This window comes from Stomoxys calcitrans, chromosome 3 (genome assembly GCF_963082655.1).
Source record: "Stomoxys calcitrans chromosome 3, idStoCalc2.1, whole genome shotgun sequence".
Classification (NCBI taxonomy): domain Eukaryota; kingdom Metazoa; phylum Arthropoda; class Insecta; order Diptera; family Muscidae; genus Stomoxys; species Stomoxys calcitrans.
The window spans coordinates 122,349,132-122,367,325 of NC_081554.1; the positions used below are offsets into that span (position 1 = coordinate 122,349,132).

At 42.8% G+C, this 18,194-nt stretch overlaps 4 protein-coding genes across 4 annotated transcripts; 3 read left to right on the forward strand and 1 right to left on the reverse strand.

Moving 5' to 3' along the window:
* Positions 1 to 4,135: 4,135 nt before the first annotated feature.
* Positions 4,136 to 4,552, forward strand: LOC131995947 (histone H3). Its single transcript, XM_059365273.1, has one exon. The coding sequence runs from the start codon at positions 4,142 to 4,144 to the stop codon at positions 4,550 to 4,552; it is 411 nt and encodes a 136-aa protein (XP_059221256.1). The 5' UTR covers positions 4,136 to 4,141.
* A 1,574-nt stretch (positions 4,553 to 6,126) lies between these two features.
* On the forward strand, positions 6,127 to 6,807 carry LOC131996440 (histone H1-like). Its single transcript, XM_059366148.1, has one exon. It carries the CDS (start codon positions 6,127 to 6,129, stop codon positions 6,805 to 6,807), a length of 681 nt encoding a protein of 226 aa, XP_059222131.1.
* A 915-nt stretch (positions 6,808 to 7,722) lies between these two features.
* LOC131996417 (histone H2B.1/H2B.2) lies at positions 7,723 to 8,097 on the reverse strand. Its single transcript, XM_059366087.1, has one exon. It carries the CDS (start codon positions 8,095 to 8,097, stop codon positions 7,723 to 7,725), a length of 375 nt encoding a protein of 124 aa, XP_059222070.1.
* Positions 8,098 to 8,353: 256 nt separating this feature from the next.
* LOC131996418 (histone H2A) lies at positions 8,354 to 8,759 on the forward strand. Its single transcript, XM_059366088.1, has one exon. It carries the CDS (start codon positions 8,366 to 8,368, stop codon positions 8,738 to 8,740), a length of 375 nt encoding a protein of 124 aa, XP_059222071.1. The 5' UTR covers positions 8,354 to 8,365; the 3' UTR covers positions 8,741 to 8,759.
* Positions 8,760 to 18,194: the final 9,435 nt, after the last annotated feature.

An 18,194-nucleotide genomic window follows, 5' to 3' on the forward strand; every position in this document is an offset into this window, starting at 1 on the left:
GGTCTGGTTCAGTGCCATAATTGCCAGAGGTTCGGGCATGTGTCCACTAATTGTAGAATGCCGTACAGATGCGTCAAGTGCGGCCAGTCGCATGGGGCCGGGAAATGCGAGGTCCCGAATAGAGAGCAGAATTGTCAGGAGACTTTGGAGAAGGACCCTGTGACCGGGGAGATAGTGAGGAGAATAGGTCGGCAGGTTCACTGTGTTAATTGCGGGGTGGATGGCCACGTGGCCAGTTCAAAGGAGTGTCCAAAGAGGATAAGTCTCCTTAGGGAGATGGAGGAGAGGAAGTCGTTTGCGAGGGCGAATAATGTGAATAGAGCGGTGGGGCCCCGGAGAGAGGCGGTGGCGCCTAGTTTTGTGCAGCAGGGTAGGACCTTCGCTGGCGCTGTAGGGATGGCTGAGTCGGCCGGTTTACGGACTAGGGTGGATGCGGTACCGGTGTCTAGGGAAGCGTCTGGGCAGGTAGGAGCCGCGATGGGCTGGTTTGATGGGGAGCTGAAGAGGCTCATAGGAAAGGACTTTGTCACGTGCATGAGGAAGGTGAATGGGTTTGTCGACACATACAGGCGATATACGAATGATGATGAGAGATTGCAGGGCGTTTTCGGTCTGCTTCTTAGCCTGAGACTCTATGACTAGTTTGAAGTGTATTTTCTTGAATGTGAATTCCTTAGTGTCTCGCCAGAAGAGACACTACTTGGAGCTGTTTGTGAGGGAGCACAGACCTGATGTACTACTGATAGCCGAGACGAAGTTATCAGCTAGGCACACATATGGTCTGCAGGGCTATACGGTCTTTAGGCAGGATCGGAGAGGGGGCAGCGCCGGTGGTGGTACGGCGATATGCTTGACGGACAGGTTGAGTGGGGAGAGGCTTGCGTCGGATTTCGGAAACGTCGAGGCTACAGTAGTCAGGATCAAAGGGACCGGGGGCAGGAGCGTCGTTGCCATGTCGTTGTACTTACGGCCGACTGAGGCGCTGGGAGTGGGAAGCCTCGATGCGGTCGAGGCAGTCATTGGGACTGATGAGGCGGTCATAGGCGCAGATCTTAATGCCAAGCATGGCTCATGGGGTGGGGTCCAGATGAACACAAGGGGGAGGGCGCTCTACGAGTGGCTGCTGTCGTGCCCGTCTTTGCTGGTTAGACCTACGGTTGGGCCGACAAGGTGTGCGATGGGGACAGGGTCGTATATAGACATGATTCTGACTACTGTGGGTATTCGACCTACAGAGGGTGCCATGAGGAGGGGTGGACTGAGGATCGTGGATTTTGAATCCGATCATAAGGCGGTGGTGTTAGAGGCCACAACTATTGGGTTGCGGGCTGGAGAGAGGGTGGAGGTCTATGATTTCAATAGGATGGATGTCAGGGCCTTCAATCGGAAACTGGCCGAGAGGCTTGGATCGGAATTGCTCCCTAGGGATCGCAATGTGTTGCCGGCTGAGATAGATGAGGCAGTTGGAAAGCTTTCATCTGCTATTAATCAGACCATGGTAGAGACCATTAGGAAGGTTACGCCAAAGAGAGATGGGTTGCCGGAACTGCCGCCCGACATTTTGGATTTGATCCGCCAAAAGAAGACGCTCAGGAGGAGAGTGCATAGGACTCTTGACCCGCAAGGCTACACCACTGCGAAGGCTGTTATCAAGAGGATGAATAAACTGATTGGCGAGCGGATAGCAAGGTTTGAAGAGGAGTATTACCTTCGAAGGCTGCAGGCCATCTCCGCAGACAAGGACATGTACAGAAAGGTGAAGGGGCTGAGTGGTGCCCTAAGGAGAAGGGGAATCGATGACTTGGTGGACTCGGGTGGCAGGAGAGCTGTGGCCGATCGAGAAAAGGCCGAGATACTAGCTAGTGAATTTGCGAGAATACAGGGGACTGCTGTAGCCGGATACGCCCCTGATGACGATGAAGAGCCCTTGGCACCTATGGTGGATTTTGGCACAGACTATTTTGCAGATGGGACAGTGATCCCGGGATCGACCGCAGTACCGTTACGGCTGGTCAAAGTGGAGGAAATAGGAGCCTATCTCAAGAGGCTAAATAACAAAAAGAGTTGTGGAGAAGACGGAATCCCGAATTTTGTTCTGAAGAGGGCTGGCAGAGGGGCATGGTCTGCCCTGACCCTAATATTCAACCACTCATTAAATGTTGGATATTTCCCTAAGGAGTGGAAGGTGTCCAAGGTTGTCGCAGTACCTAAACCGGGCAAGGATCCCACTGACCCAGGTGGATATAGGCCAATCTCGCTTCTATCGAACGTGGGGAAGCTGTTTGAGATAGTGATTCTGGAGAGGCTGAACGAACATCTCGATACGGAGGCTGTTCTTGGCGATTGCCAATTTGGTTTTAGAAGGCAGACCTCGACGGTACATGCACTGATGACCCTGACGGACAGGGTGACAAGAAGGTTGAACGACCGCTGTGCTACCATAGCCGTCAGCTTGGATTTCCAGAAGGCCTTCGATACCGTGTGGCAGATGGGTATTGTAGAGAAGATGAGGACATTCGGTTTCGATCGGTATGTTGTTGCCTTGGTGGGGGAGTACCTCAGAGGCAGATCATTTGCTGTGGCCTTAGGGACCGTTAGGTCTGATACGAGGGCCGTGATGGCGGGGGTACCACAGGGCTCGGTGCTGGGCCCTGTACTGTACAACATATACTTAGCAGATATTCCTCTCCCACAGGGAGGGGAACTTCTGCTAATATATGCGGACGACATAATGGTGGCGTCCACTCATGCCAGCGCGAGGATAGCTGAGAGGAATTTGACCAGGTACCTGGAGACCCTCAGGATTTATTTCGACAGATGGAGACTCTCGCTCAACGTGGAGAAGTGCAGAACGATTATGTTCAAGGGCATCAAGAAGCGGATATTCAAGAACGCTAGGGGATATATACCTAGGGTGACCATCGGAGGGGAGGTGATTGCTAATGCAAGGGTCCTGAAGTACCTGGGCATTGTATTTCAAGAGGACATGACCTATACGCGTCATGTGGACCATGTCATGGCGAAGGGTAGGATGGCTTTCCAGGCATTGTACAGTGCCCTCGCGGGAAGGGGAGGCCTGAGCCGGAGGGTTAAACTGGCCATATATAGACAGATTGTGCGTCCGTCGATGTCATACGGATTCCCGATATGGTTCTCCATATCATCTCATCAGATGGAGAGGATTCGGATGTTGGAGAGAAGGATCCTTAGATATTGTCTGGATCTCAGATGCAGGATGGATGAGGAAGGGCACTGGATCAGGCCTAGCTGTAGGAGGATATATGAATTGAGCGCTTTGGGCCGGATCGATGTATTTATGACACGGACTGCCCTTGATCAACTCTCGAAATGCTCCAGCCATCCAAATGAGATGGTAAGGGGCTGCGCTGTCTCTGATGAGACTTTTGACCGATACATTCGACAAGGGGCATACTTACCCCCGGCCTCCTTGTTAAACATGTCCGAGAATGGGAAACTTTACGATGAGAATGGTCGGCTGCTGTTTTATCATAGACGGTTCCGAACATACGGTTTTGACGATCTTGTTTATCGTACTTCGCAATGAGAGATCCCCTATGGGGGAAATAGAATTTGGAGAGAATAATTTTATGACCTTTTTGTAAATACCTTAATAATTTTGCTTTCAAGAATGGATTGTTAATTTAAGTTTATGAACCTGTAAATATTATGTAAATACCTTTTTGAATTTTTGTTTTATTATGATTTCCTTTTTAGTTTTTGTTATGTAAATACGTTTTATTAGTTTTAAGTAGGAAATTTAAAAAAAAAAAAAAAACATTTGAGAGTTAGATCCTAGAGTTTTTCTTTACCTTTTTACTAGGGCAAATATGATAAGAGACTCCACGGGCTTTTAAAGTGGAACTAGAATGAAATAAGGATAATGGGTTTGGCTGGCCTACCAAAAACATTAGTATATAATTAGAATGTAAGAACTTTATAGAAATATATATATATATATGCTAAAGAAAATAAGACATAAGATCGTAGCTTATAAGGCAAAAATTGTTAAATGAAAAATATGGTAAATAAATAAATAAATAAAAATGCGTAAGGCAACTATTACAGTGTTAACAGTGTTTGTGTGCATATCGTGAAGTGAACTAAAAACCTCTAGTGAAAAATGGCTCGTACTAAGCAAACTGCCCGTAAATCTACTGGTGGCAAAGCCCCTCGTAAGCAATTGGCTACCAAAGCTGCTCGTAAGAGCGCACCAGCCACCGGTGGTGTTAAGAAGCCACATCGTTTCCGCCCTGGTACCGTTGCTTTGCGTGAAATCCGTCGCTACCAGAAGAGTACTGAGTTGTTGATCCGCAAATTGCCTTTCCAACGTTTGGTTCGTGAAATTGCCCAAGATTTCAAGACTGACTTGCGTTTCCAGAGCTCTGCTGTCATGGCCTTGCAAGAAGCTAGCGAAGCCTACTTGGTCGGTCTCTTCGAAGATACCAACTTGTGTGCCATCCATGCCAAGCGTGTCACCATCATGCCCAAGGATATCCAATTGGCCAGACGTATTCGTGGAGAACGTGCTTAAATTATTGACATTTTAAAAGCCAACTTTTTTTTACAAAAACAATCGGTCCTTTTCAGGACCACAATATTTTTATAAAAAAGAGAAAAAAATTTATTCAAAACTTACACCTTTTTATTTTTATTAAAATAAATAAATATAGTCTTTTTTTGGGGATGGAAAAATACACTATTTATATTAAAAAAATTTTTTTCTTTTCTATGCGTTTTACTTTTGGTAATATTGGGTTTCAAAACATGGAGCGAAATCAAAAACTTTTTTTTAAAAAAAAATTATTTAATTTACTTTTTATGTTAAACTGAAAATTTTTATTTTCTATTAGCAACAGTATATTTGCTGTTATTCTTTTTGCAAAATTTGATTTTTCGTAGTAGCTACATAACAAGAATGAATGAAGATAAAAACAGGCAGGCCAATACATTCGAGAGAATTTTAACCTTAAATAGATAATTTAGATACATTGAATATAAATTTTTTCTGTATTTTTTATTATTTTTAAACAAATGATATTTTTTGCTATTCTAAAAACTGTTTTAAAAAGAATAAAATAGTATTTTAATATTTTAAATTATTAAAGGGAAATAGATTTCGTTCGGTATGCAACTGTTCTACATTTGCTTGCTTAGACAAGGGCATTTTTGAATTTGTGTTTAATTTCCAAAAAAAAATTATATATTTTTTTAAATTTGTGATTGCAACAATACATTGTTTAGAATTTACATTTTTAAATTTTTTATTTAGTTTCAAGTCCACTTTATATAGAAAAAAATATTTTATAATAAATGCAATAGAGCTCACCGCACATTTTGCATAGCCAACGACGTTGGTATAACATAGCATCGTAATATTTTAGACTTTTCGTAACAAACGTACACTTTTTACAAATTATGTAACATTTTAATAGAAATCTATCATTTCTATAATATTTTATGATAAAATTTTCCTAAAACATTTTTACATTAGAGCTTTCAAATTAATTTGCAGAAAAACTTTTATTCATGGAAAATACGCCAATATGGTGAATTCAACTGTCATAGACTACATAATAAAATCGATTATTTCACTATGAAAATCATCCAAATTTTCACTTTTTTTTACACTTCTTTCAAGAAAACATATCAAGATTCCATACTAAATTTTTATAAAAACCAATTTTCAATAAAAATTGGAAAATTTTTATAATTTAGTTACAATTTTATCATAACATTTTTATAAACTTTCAACTCAAACCCTTATAACTCGGTAACGCTTAAAGATAATTAACTCGGATTTTCTTTAATGATTAGCTGGATATCTCTACTAGAAGAATTGTATAAAAAATAAAAAGAAATTGTTACTATCTCATCGTAAAATGAATAATTCTGTGAAAACTTTTGTAAAAATTTTTATTCGCTTCCACACAACGTTTCGCAAAATTTCGTAGTTGACTACTATGTACTTCTCATAATTTCGATGTACCCAGCCATCACTAGTCTAAAGGTTGAAACCATATTTTCAACCAATCAGCGTACACCAGTAGTGAGTGTATATTTACAAAGTGTTAAAGTGTGTTTAAAAAGAAAAATATAAGTGAAATCATGTCTGACGCCGCCGTTGTTGAAGCCACCGCATCTCCAGTCGCCGCTGTTGAGAAAAAGGCACCTAAGAAAGCCGCTGCCAAGGCAAAGAAACCCTCTGCTGCCCCAAGCCATCCACCAACCCAACAAATGGTCGATGCTGCCATCAAAACATTGAAAGAACGTGGTGGTTCCTCATTGCCTGCCATCAAGAAATACTTGGCCAGCACATACAAAGTTGATGCTGTAAAATTGGCCCCATTCATCAAGAAGTACTTGAAGAGCGCTGTTGCTAGTGGAAAATTGATCCAAACTAAAGGTAAGGGTGCCTCCGGTTCATTCAAATTGTCCCCATCTGCCTCGAAGGAACCTAAAGCAAAGAGCGCTGAAAAGAAGAAGAAGGTCCCAGCCGGTGATAAGAAAAAGAAGGCAGCAGCACCCAAAAAGGCAGCCGGTGAAAAGAAAGCCGCTGCAAAGAAGCCTTCCGCTGCTAAAAAGACCGCCGAGAAGAAGAAGACCGAAAAGGCCAAGGCTAAAACTGCCAAAAAGACAGGTACAGTTAAAGCTAAACCCGCAAAAACAGCCGCCAAAGCATCAGCCACTAAACCAAAGGCACCCAAGGCAAAAACCACCGCTGCCAAGCCCAAAAAGGCTGCCGCAGCAAAGAAGCCAGCTGCCAAGAAGACCGCCGCTAAGAAGTAATTTTTCCATGCAAAATTACTTATCATGTCAAAATGATTATTTTCGATATTCGAAAGCAGTATATCTAACAGCCCTTTTCAGGGCTACAAAAAAATTTTTAAAAAGAGACCAAATTTAACTCAAACAATTTTTTAATTACCTAATAAATACTATGTTAATTTTAAGGGAAAAGCTAATCACAGCCCTTTTCGTAGCTGTAAAACATCTGTTGAAATCTTTTAATACCATTGTTACCTAATATGGGAATACATTACCCTTTAAGGAAATTTAAGTAATCACATGTTAAATGGGATTTTTTCCGCAACTGGATTAACTGTTTCACTTAGGGTCATAAACCAAAGCAATTACTAAGAATTATGAAAATCACTTAATGTTAAAGAAAATCTCATTTAGCATACCTAACCAATAAGAGAGTGGCGTACAATATTCCCTTCAAAAATCGCACTTAGCATACCTATTTCATTCTTTACGAGCATACCTACCCATAGATCTCGCGTACAAACGCATAAGTCCACATATACATCTCTACACCATTTCACGCTAACATACTAGTATACATCCCTAAAAAATTTAGTATCAACACACACGCTCACATATACTCGAACATCAATACAACGTTGCATACCGAGTGTTTGAGCATAAGAGCAATATGTGTTGATCATATTACTGTAGATGTAGATGGTGCTAAGCAAGGAGGGCAATATTAGAGTATGGGTAGTATACATATTTTATTTTAAAAAAGTAATAAGGGCAATGTGAGGGTGAGTGGTAGATATATTTTTTCTTTAAATTTGTAAATATAAATTAATTTTAGTTGAATAACGAATTAAGTCTCTTTTTTAATTTATTTTGTGGCCCTGAAAAGGGCCTTTGATGTTGTAGGGAAAATATTGTACGACGAAATAAGTATGCCATTTACTTGGAGCTGGTGTACTTAGTAACGGCTTTGGTACCTTCACTGACAGCGTGCTTAGCCAACTCACCGGGCAATAATAGACGGACGGCAGTTTGGATTTCCCGACTGGTGATGGTGGAACGCTTGTTGTAGTGAGCCAAACGGGAGGCTTCGGCGGCGATACGTTCAAAGATATCGTTGACGAAACTGTTCATGATGCTCATGGCCTTTGAGGAGATACCAGTATCGGGATGGACTTGCTTCAACACTTTGTAAATGTAGATAGCATAACTCTCCTTACGCTTGGTGCGTCTCTTGGTCTTGTCACCCTTAGTGATGTTCTTTTGGGCTTTGCCGGCCTTCTTTGCTGCTTTACCACTGGCTTTTGGAGGCATTTTCACTTGGTTTTTTTTTTAAGTCACACAAACACTTTTAACACTGTTCACGATTTTGTGTGTTTGATGGCTTACTCGGAATATTTAAACCATTTCATGCACAAGATATTCAGGTAGACGAAAACAGTCGCTATGTTTACGAAAACAACCCTCTAAAATTAGCTACACGTTGGATCCGAAAGTATAAATACTGCAGTTCATGCTGCGAACTAATATCATTTGTGTTTCAGTGCTAAGTGAAGTGAATTAAAAAAAAAAATAACTAAAAATGTCTGGTCGTGGTAAAGGTGGCAAAGTTAAGGGAAAGGCAAAGTCCCGTTCCAACCGTGCTGGTCTTCAATTCCCCGTCGGTCGTATCCATCGTTTGTTGCGCAAAGGCAACTATGCTGAACGTGTTGGTGCCGGAGCTCCAGTTTACTTGGCTGCTGTCATGGAGTATTTGGCCGCTGAAGTTCTTGAATTGGCTGGCAACGCTGCTCGTGACAACAAGAAGACAAGAATTATCCCCCGTCACTTGCAATTGGCTATCCGTAATGACGAAGAATTGAACAAATTGCTGTCCGGTGTCACCATTGCTCAAGGTGGTGTATTGCCAAACATCCAAGCTGTTCTCTTGCCCAAGAAGACCGAAAAGAAGGCTTAAATTATCTACGAGCATCAAAGAAAAAATGTAAATACAGGCCATCGTATAAATCAACAACAATCCGTCCTTTTCAGGACGACAAAAATTTTTTTAAAAGAGAAAAAACTATATCAAACCTTATTTTATCAAGAAAATTTACTTAAAAAATAGTTTTAAATAATAAATAAAATTTTAATTGTAGTTAAATTTAAAAAATATTTTTTGGTCGATTTTTTTTTTCAGTGGATTTGGTAATTTGCTAGCAATTTCGTTATTCGAAATTTCCTTAAACAATCCTGTTTTAGGCGTAAATACAAAAAAATCTGCCATCTATTGTTTATAGGTAAACATTTTCAAATATGTTTACATCTTATCGACTATTGCAGGTCTTTTAATATACATGTCATAATTATCAGTTATCAATTATCATGCATCAACATTTCGCCTATTTGCATACATTAACATAATAAGAATTTAGTTTTATCGACCCTACTCAAGATTATCGGCATTTAATAGGATCAATGTTACCATTAGGGTACTGTAAAAACTATTTATTTTACATTTGAATATCACATGGTAATCATTGTTCATTTTCTGATGCTGAAAAAAATTGGCATATGTAATAACAAAACATCGAAACGAAGTATCTACGATCGTCCCTCTTCGTACATTTGTGACAAAGTTAGCAGCTCCAAGCAAAGGAAACATTTAATGGTAGTATATGCGTGCATTTTGGTATCTGTGTGTATGTATGCTTTTTAGTGTTGTATACCATCGTTTCATCGTATTGTTCTAATGGCGTCGGTTTTAGTTTCGTCATGTATGTATGTATATTATAGAAGCTACATTTTGGCCGACGGCAAATTGAAAAATGGTAATATTTATTTTCAAATAAATTTTATGTATTTTTTTTTAGTAAAAATTTATAACAAGATATATCTCTTTTTAAATATGTTTTGTGGTCCTGAAAAGGACCGATTGTTTTAGTTTTAAAGTTCTTAAAATTTTCTCCAAAATAGCGTCAAGATAATGTTTAACCGCCGAAACCGTACAAAGTGCGGCCTTGTCTCTTCAAAGCGTAGACGACATCCATAGCGGTGACGGTTTTACGCTTAGCGTGTTCAGTGTAGGTGACAGCATCACGAATAACGTTTTCCAAAAACACCTTCAGGACACCACGGGTTTCTTCGTAAATCAATCCAGAGATACGCTTTACACCGCCACGACGAGCCAAACGTCTGATTGCAGGCTTGGTGATACCTTGGATGTTATCACGCAACACTTTACGATGACGTTTAGCGCCACCTTTTCCCAAGCCTTTGCCACCTTTACCACGACCAGTCATTTTTTCACTTTTTAAATTAAATTCACTTCACAAGTTATGCACAAGAACTAATACTTACCATGGATTCATGGATTCATATTTATTTTCCAATTCACTTAAAATTATTTTACATTTCCATTGTAGTCCTATATACATATAATACTCAACATGCTTATTCTACATTTCTCTGAGTCTATAATAATTCCAAATAAATTCTAGCAAGGCCAGCCCAGCCGATTTACCATAAGTATCTATTCCCGAATGCACGGATACATTAAATCCTCCCCGAAAAAATGGAAAAACAGGGAATGTAAAACCTACTATATAAAAACCTAAGCTAAACTATCACTAACTAAATCTAATAAAACCAAAACGAATAAAAGAAAGAAATGCGTCCATCGCAATAAAAGCAAAATAAAATAAAATAAAATGAACAAAATCATAAAGCTATATACATCTCCACAACTATCTACACTATTTACAATCAGACCACGGCACCCACTGTGCCGTGGCGTATACCATATCATCCATGCCATATTGGCGGAATCTCCTGTGGTAGAAAAGGGTACGTCCCTCCGAGTCACAAAAATGCATTTAATTCCCATCAGGAGCCATGCTCAAACCAAGGCCGAACAGCGCCTGCCTTTTCTCAGCATCAGAGTTCAGTCCCCTGAAGGTCTCAGCGAACCCAGCAATCTTGGCCATGTATACATGGAAGTCCTGTCCGAACAGCCGTCTACACTCCGCATTGAAGAAGCCCATTGCCTGAGCCGCCCTCTGCGCCGTCTCATTCCTCATTCCAACTGGGGTGATCGTTGGAGAATTCACATGCCTGGCAACGTTGGCATAAGAGCCCGCGGTCATCCTTGGTGGTGGTGGCGCCGGAGCCAGCACCTGGGCCCTCTTTGGAGGCGCCATGGTCACTTTCCTCTCTTGCATGCGCTGGAGTACTTCCAGGCGCTTCGGGCAATTCTTGTCGCTGGCCATGTGTCCGCTAGCCTTACAATTAGCGCAATATAGAGGGGCAACAGCCGCCCTGACAATCTCCCCTGTAGCCGGATCCTTGGATAAGGTCCCTTCTCCCCCGGCCTCGGCCGATGGCACACTGCACTCTCCTGGTCCGTGTGGAGATGCGCATCGCACGCATCTGTGCTCCATGCTGCAATTGGCCGCAACGTGCCCGAACCTCTGGCAGTTATGGCATTGGGTAACCCCTCCTGCTTTGTTCTTCACCATGTCTATTCTGCAGCCCAGTATGTATCTTTGCCTACGGAAAGCCTTCACATCGGAATCCTGGCCTAATTGTACGATCCATCTGTCGTACATGAGTTTCTTTATGACCATATCGCAGATCTTGATGCCAGTCGCGTCCAGGAAGGCCTTTAAATCCTCTACGTCATAGGTGCTAGACAAACCAGAAAGCATTATCGTATATGGCCTCATATTCCTCGGTGTGAAGGTGTAGAAGGACGTACCCTCTCCTATCAAATATTGCTTGACCCTAGCGTGATCTTCCAGTCTCACTAATTTAAGAACAATCATGTTCCTATTCATTATATCAATATTAAAGAGATCATGTCCTAAAAGCCCCTTAAGACCTGACATGAATGTCTTAACATTTACCCCATAAACCTTCACTATAGGTGGGCTGACCTTACCTGATCCAACGGTCCTTCCCGCATCCGTGTTCGAGTCAGCGCCTCTGTTCCTGGTAGTGGTCCTCTGGTGATTCAAGGTTGTTGTTGTCATAGTTGTTGATGACTTTCCATTATTAGCTTGGGTCGTTTGTGGCTGCTTCTGTGTGGTCTTGCGAATAGCCCCTTTTGACATGTCTACAGTCGCCGGCGGTGCGACATCATCCTCTTCCATCAACGCTGCACCGAGGTTTTCGGCTACCTCGGTGGACCATTCGGTTATAGCCTTACTACCAGATGTAGCTATGGTAGTGCTGTCATAGTTGGTTGCTGTTGGCTGCAATTGGTGCATGGCAGCTTTAGTGGTGGTGCTGGCAGCAAGCCAGTTTGTCGTAAATGTACTACCAGATGTAGTGGTGGTAGTAATATCATTGTTGTTTCTTGCTGACTGCGATTGGTGTACAGTAGCCTCAGTAGTGATGTTAGCAGCAGCAACGAAACCAGATCGTGTGCCTTCAAGCTGTTCAATTTTACAGCGCAGCGTCTCCACAAGAGCACACTGTGCTTCCATTCTAGCAATCAAGTCCTGATTCCGCGCTTCAAGATTTCTATTCGCTGTCTCAAGCCTCTCAACGGCAAGTTGCAATTTCATGGCGTTATAGCTGGAATCGCCATCAGAACCATGGCCCTTCTTCCGCTTCCGCATTTTTGAATCTTCCTTGTCAGATTCAATTGACGATTTAGCCAAATCCATGGGGTGGCCGTTAAAATCAGTATTTTGCTGTCGCCGACAGTCGTTCTCATTGGGTCGTCGACCGCCAATGTCATCATTGTGGTTGCCAGACATGTTATTGGCACTGCCTTCCAGTGTCACATTCGATAAATTGGCCGGAATATTTATCTCATAAGAGAAATTCTCGGCCGACACTTTAATCGTTTCCACCTTCTCCTCTATCTTAAAGCAATTGCTTTATCTCACTTCACTTGTTTAATTATTTACTGTTCACTGCACTTCACTTGGTGTTGTCACCACGGCTGCTCAGCCAATAATACTTACCATGCTGCGATACCTCATATTTATACAAAATCCGCTCTGAATTTACTACATACACATACGCTTCGATCTATCTTCGGGGTTGTTCGTATACACTTCGTGTGTACAGATACAAATGTTGAAGCATATACGCAGCACACACCCTTATTGGAAACTGTAGCCCGCCAAATTTTTTCTATAAATATCGGGAATCGCTCCGTAAGGCAACTAGATTCAGTGTTTGGAGCTCGAAGCGTAAACATCACGAGCGGATAACTGAAAGTGGAAGTGACAACAAATTTTAATCTCGAAGATAGTTCGAACAAATTTTAATCTCAAACTGAAACGAAATTGAAATTTCTTAAGTGCCTTAAGTGAGAAGAAATAGTAGGCACCAGTGCTGCGCAAAGGACAATAATTTGCATTTTGGTGCCTTTAAAACTTGAGAAGCAAGAGTAGGCATCAGTGCTGGAATTTTTACAAAAACCATCAGATGACGTCCCTTTCGATTTTGAAAATCGCATAGGAGGCGGTCAAAACACGAAGATGGAGAAGTTAAGCGAAGTAGTGGCTAATGCCTCAAATATTATTGCTGGCAACGAAATAGCACGCAAATCTGAGAAGAGAAAATCCACTGAAAAGGATTATCATTATAATAACATAAGATATGAAGCAAAAATAAGAGAACAAAATAAGCAAATCGAGGTTCTTAATACGAATCTCAAGATGACCACGGAGAAGTTTGTGGAAGCAGATGCAAAAAGATTGCACGCGGAAAAGCGAGTAGATGATCTGGAAGCTAAGTTAAACAGCCTCATGAAAGACCTAGCGGGCAAGGAAGTCCGTGTTAATCTACAACTGCCGAGAGAGTGGGCAACAGCAGATTCATATCAGCCCAATACTACTAAGAAGGATGACTGGAATGTTGATTCTAATTTAATTAATGGTGATGTGTCAGTGGGAAGCCGTAGCACTGATATACCGGAGAATAGCCAAGTAACTCCGATGGAGGAAGAAGCTGCTACTGCCGTGCAGCGGGACAATGAAGAAGCTGTGAATGCCGAACAGCAAATGGATGGTGAAGCTGGTTTCATCAAGGTGCCGTCTAGAAGAAGTACTGGAGCAATTCCGAAACAGACAGCAAAGAAGTCCACGAAGGATCATAATATGAATACGAAGAGTAACGAGGATAAAGGTAAGGCCAGTCCACCTATGATAAAAATATACAATGTTAATATTAAGAACCTCACGAAAGAGATTACAGGGCTGTTAGGTCACAGCATATTCACACTTAATATTGTAAATAGGAACATGATAGGTTTGATGGTAGGGACGGTTCAAGACCATACCATGGTCAAACAATACCTTGAGAGGGAGAAGATCTCATTTTTTACGTTTACGCCTAAGATTTTAAGGCCATATTCGCTTGTAGTGAGAGGACTCTCAGACACGTATGACGTGGATGACCTCAAGGAGTTCATTGAGGAGAGAAGACTGAATCTGAAGGTAGTCAACATTATTAAGGCATTTAATGACAGGTGGATAGTGCAGCTGGATAGGGAGTCTGACATCGGCGCATTTAGGAAACTACGATACCTCCTTAACTGTAGGGTCTCGATAGGTAGGTACAGGAAGAAGGGCATAACACAATGCAGAAATTGCCAGAGATTCGGGCATGCATCTACCAATTGCAGTATGCCATACCGCTGCGTTAAATGCGGAGGCGACCATGGCCCAGGAAAATGTGCAGTTCCCAATAAGGAACAGGAGAAAGAGGTGCTGAAGACAGATCCTAAGACAGGACAAGTTGTGAAGACAGTGGAGCACCCAGTAAGGTGTGTGAACTGTGGGAACGAGGGCCACGTGGCAAGTTCGAAGCAGTGCCCGGTGAGACGGAGGATATTGGAAGGAAGAACCGGAAATCGAAAGGTCGTTGTTAATATGGCGCCACATGCTGGTGTGGCACCTACGACTGTTGAGATCCCATTGTCGCGAAATACCGCCTCATCAGTGGGTGCGACAAAGGCTATGCCGAAGAATAATAGTACTGTTTCCTATGCGGGCGCAGTAAGGAACAGGTCGACGGAAGGTGGTGCATCCCCAGCGACTGCTACGGATATTACAGGAACCGTGACACACACCATGAGGTTCTTCGATGGAGAATGTGAGAGACTTCTAGGCGGGGACTTCCTCACTATATTTAACAAGGTTGGCGGTTATCTTGCTGACTACAGGAGATTGAAGACCGATGAAGAGAGGACACGCGCCATGGTAGGGCTTATGGCGACTCTAGTGATGGACAGATAATGACCTATAAGTGCATCTTTATTAATGCGAACTCGCTGGTGTCCAGATGTAAGAGACACTATATGCAGATGTTTTTAGATCGTCATAAGCCCGATGTGTTGCTGGTGGCGGAACATAAATTGAGTAGTAGGAATAGGATATGTTTTAAAGGATATAGATCCTTTATAGGAAATAGGACAGGCGGAGGCGGTGGTGGCACCGCAATTTTTATGAGGGAGGGAATAAGAGGTGAGAGGATATCGGCGGACCTAGGCAGGATAGAAAATACTGTAGTCAGGGTGAGTACAGTCAATGGAAGAGGATTTATTATAGCGTCTCTATACCTGAGACCACTGGATACACTGAGGATGGCAGAATTGGAGGCCTTGAAGGGTCTTATAGGTGCAGACGAGGCGATCATAGGGGCAGACCTGAATGCCAGACATGTGCAATGGGGAGATCATACTGATAATGGCAGTGGCAGGACATTGGCGAGGTGGTTGGAGCGCGAAACCATACTAGTACTGAGAAGAACGGCGGGACCGACAAGAATTGCCGCGCAATCCCGCTCATATATAGATTTCTTCTTGACGACAGTCGGGATAGTGAGGACAGAGATCGAAAGGAGCGAAGGCGGCCTTCGGACGCTGGATTTCGAGTCAGATCATATGGCTGTTCAGCTCGATGCTGAGATGGAGACGCTGGCCACGAGGACACCTACAGAGATGTATGACTATACCACAATTAGAACGCAGGCATTCAATGCCAGGCTTGCTGCTGAACTGGCGACATGTGCGTTGCCGGATGATCGCAACGTAAACACGGAGGAGATAGATGCCGCTGTGGAGGGTGTAACAGTGGCCTTCAAATCTGCAATGGAGGAAAGTATCCGGAAGTTTAAGCCCAGGAATGGTTTAATGCGAGAGTTACCCGGTGACATCTTGAATCTTATTTCGCAGAAGAAGACCTTGAGGAGAAGGATGCATAGACTGGTAGATGTACAGGAGGCAATGACCATAAGGGCAGTGGTCAGAAATTTAGACACTATAATAAGAGAGAGAATAAAATTATTCGAGGATGACCTCTTTGTAAGACAACTGAACGGGATAAAACCAGACAACAATATGTATCGGAAAATACATGCTTTCACTGGCTCCCGAAGGAGGAAGGAGATCGGGCAACTGGTTGACGATACTGGAAGGACGATTTTAGCTGACATGGAGAAAGCCGAGACACTTGCGGAAACATTTTCAAGGATACAAGGAAATTCAGGATTACGAGACGATGATGGCGTTACAAGAGAGGAGATTTACCGCCCAATGACGACATTTGGAGATTCCCACCTTGCGAACGGAAATATGCTACCTGGGGCCAGCCCTTTGCCGATGAGACTGGTGAAACCAGGGGACATAGGAGCGGTACTTAGACGCCTGAATAATAAGAAGAGCTCGGGAGAAGATGAGATTCCCAACTATGTCCTGAGAAGGGCTGGCGAAAGGTCATGGAGACACCTTGCAACGCTATTTAATCACTGTCTAAATCTGGGTTATTTCCCAGAGAAATGGAAGAGGTCCAGGGTGATACCGATATTGAAACCGGGGAAAGATCCCACTCGTCCCGAAGGATATCGACCAATATCCTTACTTTCCAATCTGGGTAAGATGTTTGAGATATTCGTTCTGGAGAGAATAAACGAGCATATGGAGGATAAAGAAATACTGTCTCATGCGCAGTTTGGATTTAGGAGAGGTTTATCCACCGGTCATGCACTCATGTCTCTGGTGGACAAGATAAGCAGAGGACTCAACAGGAAGAGGGCCACAGTAGCTGTCAGCCTGGATTTTGAGAAGGCCTTCGACACTGTGTGGCAAGAAGGAATACTGCAGAAGATGGAAGGTACCCATGGATTTAATCCATGTCTATCCAGGCTGACACGCGACTACCTGAGGAGTAGAAGCTTCACTGTTGAAATTGGAGAAACCAGATCTGCTGACAGAGACGTTAAGGCAGGAGTGCCACAGGGTTCGGTGCTCGGCCCTGTCTTATATAACCTATATCTGGCAGACTTGCCAAGGCCGGAGAGCGATGAGACAGTAATAATATATGCCGATGATATAATCGTGGCTGCAACAAATGCCAGGGCGAAGACAGCCGAGAAGAATCTTACGAGATACCTGGAGAGACTGGGAGAATATTTCACGCAATGGAGGCTGCGACTGAATGTTCCAAAATGCCAGGCGATCATTTTCAAAGGGAAAAGGGGCAGTGTATATAGGAATGCCCGTTCATATGTTCCAAGGATAACAATCAATGGAGAGACCATAGGCAGTACCAGCACGATTAAGTACTTGGGTATCATGTTTCAGGAGGACATGTCCTTCATAAAACATGTGGACTACGTACTTAGAAAGGGATGGGCTGCCTTGGCCAACTTCAGAGGTCTGTTGTCGAAGAGAGGAGGGCTGAGCAGAAAGGTGAAGACTGCCTTATATAGACAGGTGATAAGACCCACGATGACGTACGGATTCCCGGCATGGTATACCATCAGTTCCCATCAGATGGAGCGAATCAGAGTCCTCGAGAGGAAGATGCTGGCTTACTGCCTCGAGATTAAAGGAAGGCTGGACATCACCGGCTCCTATAAGAGACCTTCATGTAGGGAGATCTACCGGGAGGGAGGATTGCCGCGCATTGACGTATTCATGTTCGGTTCTGCAGTTGGCCACCTGTCGAAATGCCAGGGCCATGTGAATGACTTGGTCAGAAATTGCGAGTTGGCAGCGGGAGAGCTGCAGAATATCCTTGATAATAGAGGTCATCTCACGCCTATGTGTATGCTGGGATTGATTGAAAAGGGTCTAGCATTTGACCGGGAGGATAGATTACTCTTTTATCACCGAAGATACGGCGAATATGGCCTTGATAACATGGTGTACAACACTGCACAGTGAGATAGCGGGGAAAGCATATTTTCTTTATTATTTTTATTATTTATTATTTTTATTATTTTGTTTCATTCATGATTTTGTAAATAGTTTATATTTTCTGTTTGTTTACATGCGATGGATTGTTTGTTTTGTTTTTTCTGTTTTGTTTGGCGTTATTTGTAAATAGTAGACATATATTAGTTTTAAGTAGTATGTAGGTAGAAGGGAGAAAGATGAGTTGGAGATCTCGGTTTTTTTTATTCCATTTTTC

What these genes read in the sequence shown, in the direction of transcription:
- LOC131995947 (XM_059365273.1), top strand. Translation starts at nt 4,142, where the DNA reads ATGGCTCGTACTAAGCAAACTGCCCGTAAATCTACTGGTGGCAAAGCC.
- LOC131996440 (XM_059366148.1), top strand. Translation starts at nt 6,127, where the DNA reads ATGTCTGACGCCGCCGTTGTTGAAGCCACCGCATCTCCAGTCGCCGCT.
- LOC131996417 (XM_059366087.1), bottom strand. Translation starts at nt 8,097, where the DNA reads ATGCCTCCAAAAGCCAGTGGTAAAGCAGCAAAGAAGGCCGGCAAAGCC.
- LOC131996418 (XM_059366088.1), top strand. Translation starts at nt 8,366, where the DNA reads ATGTCTGGTCGTGGTAAAGGTGGCAAAGTTAAGGGAAAGGCAAAGTCC.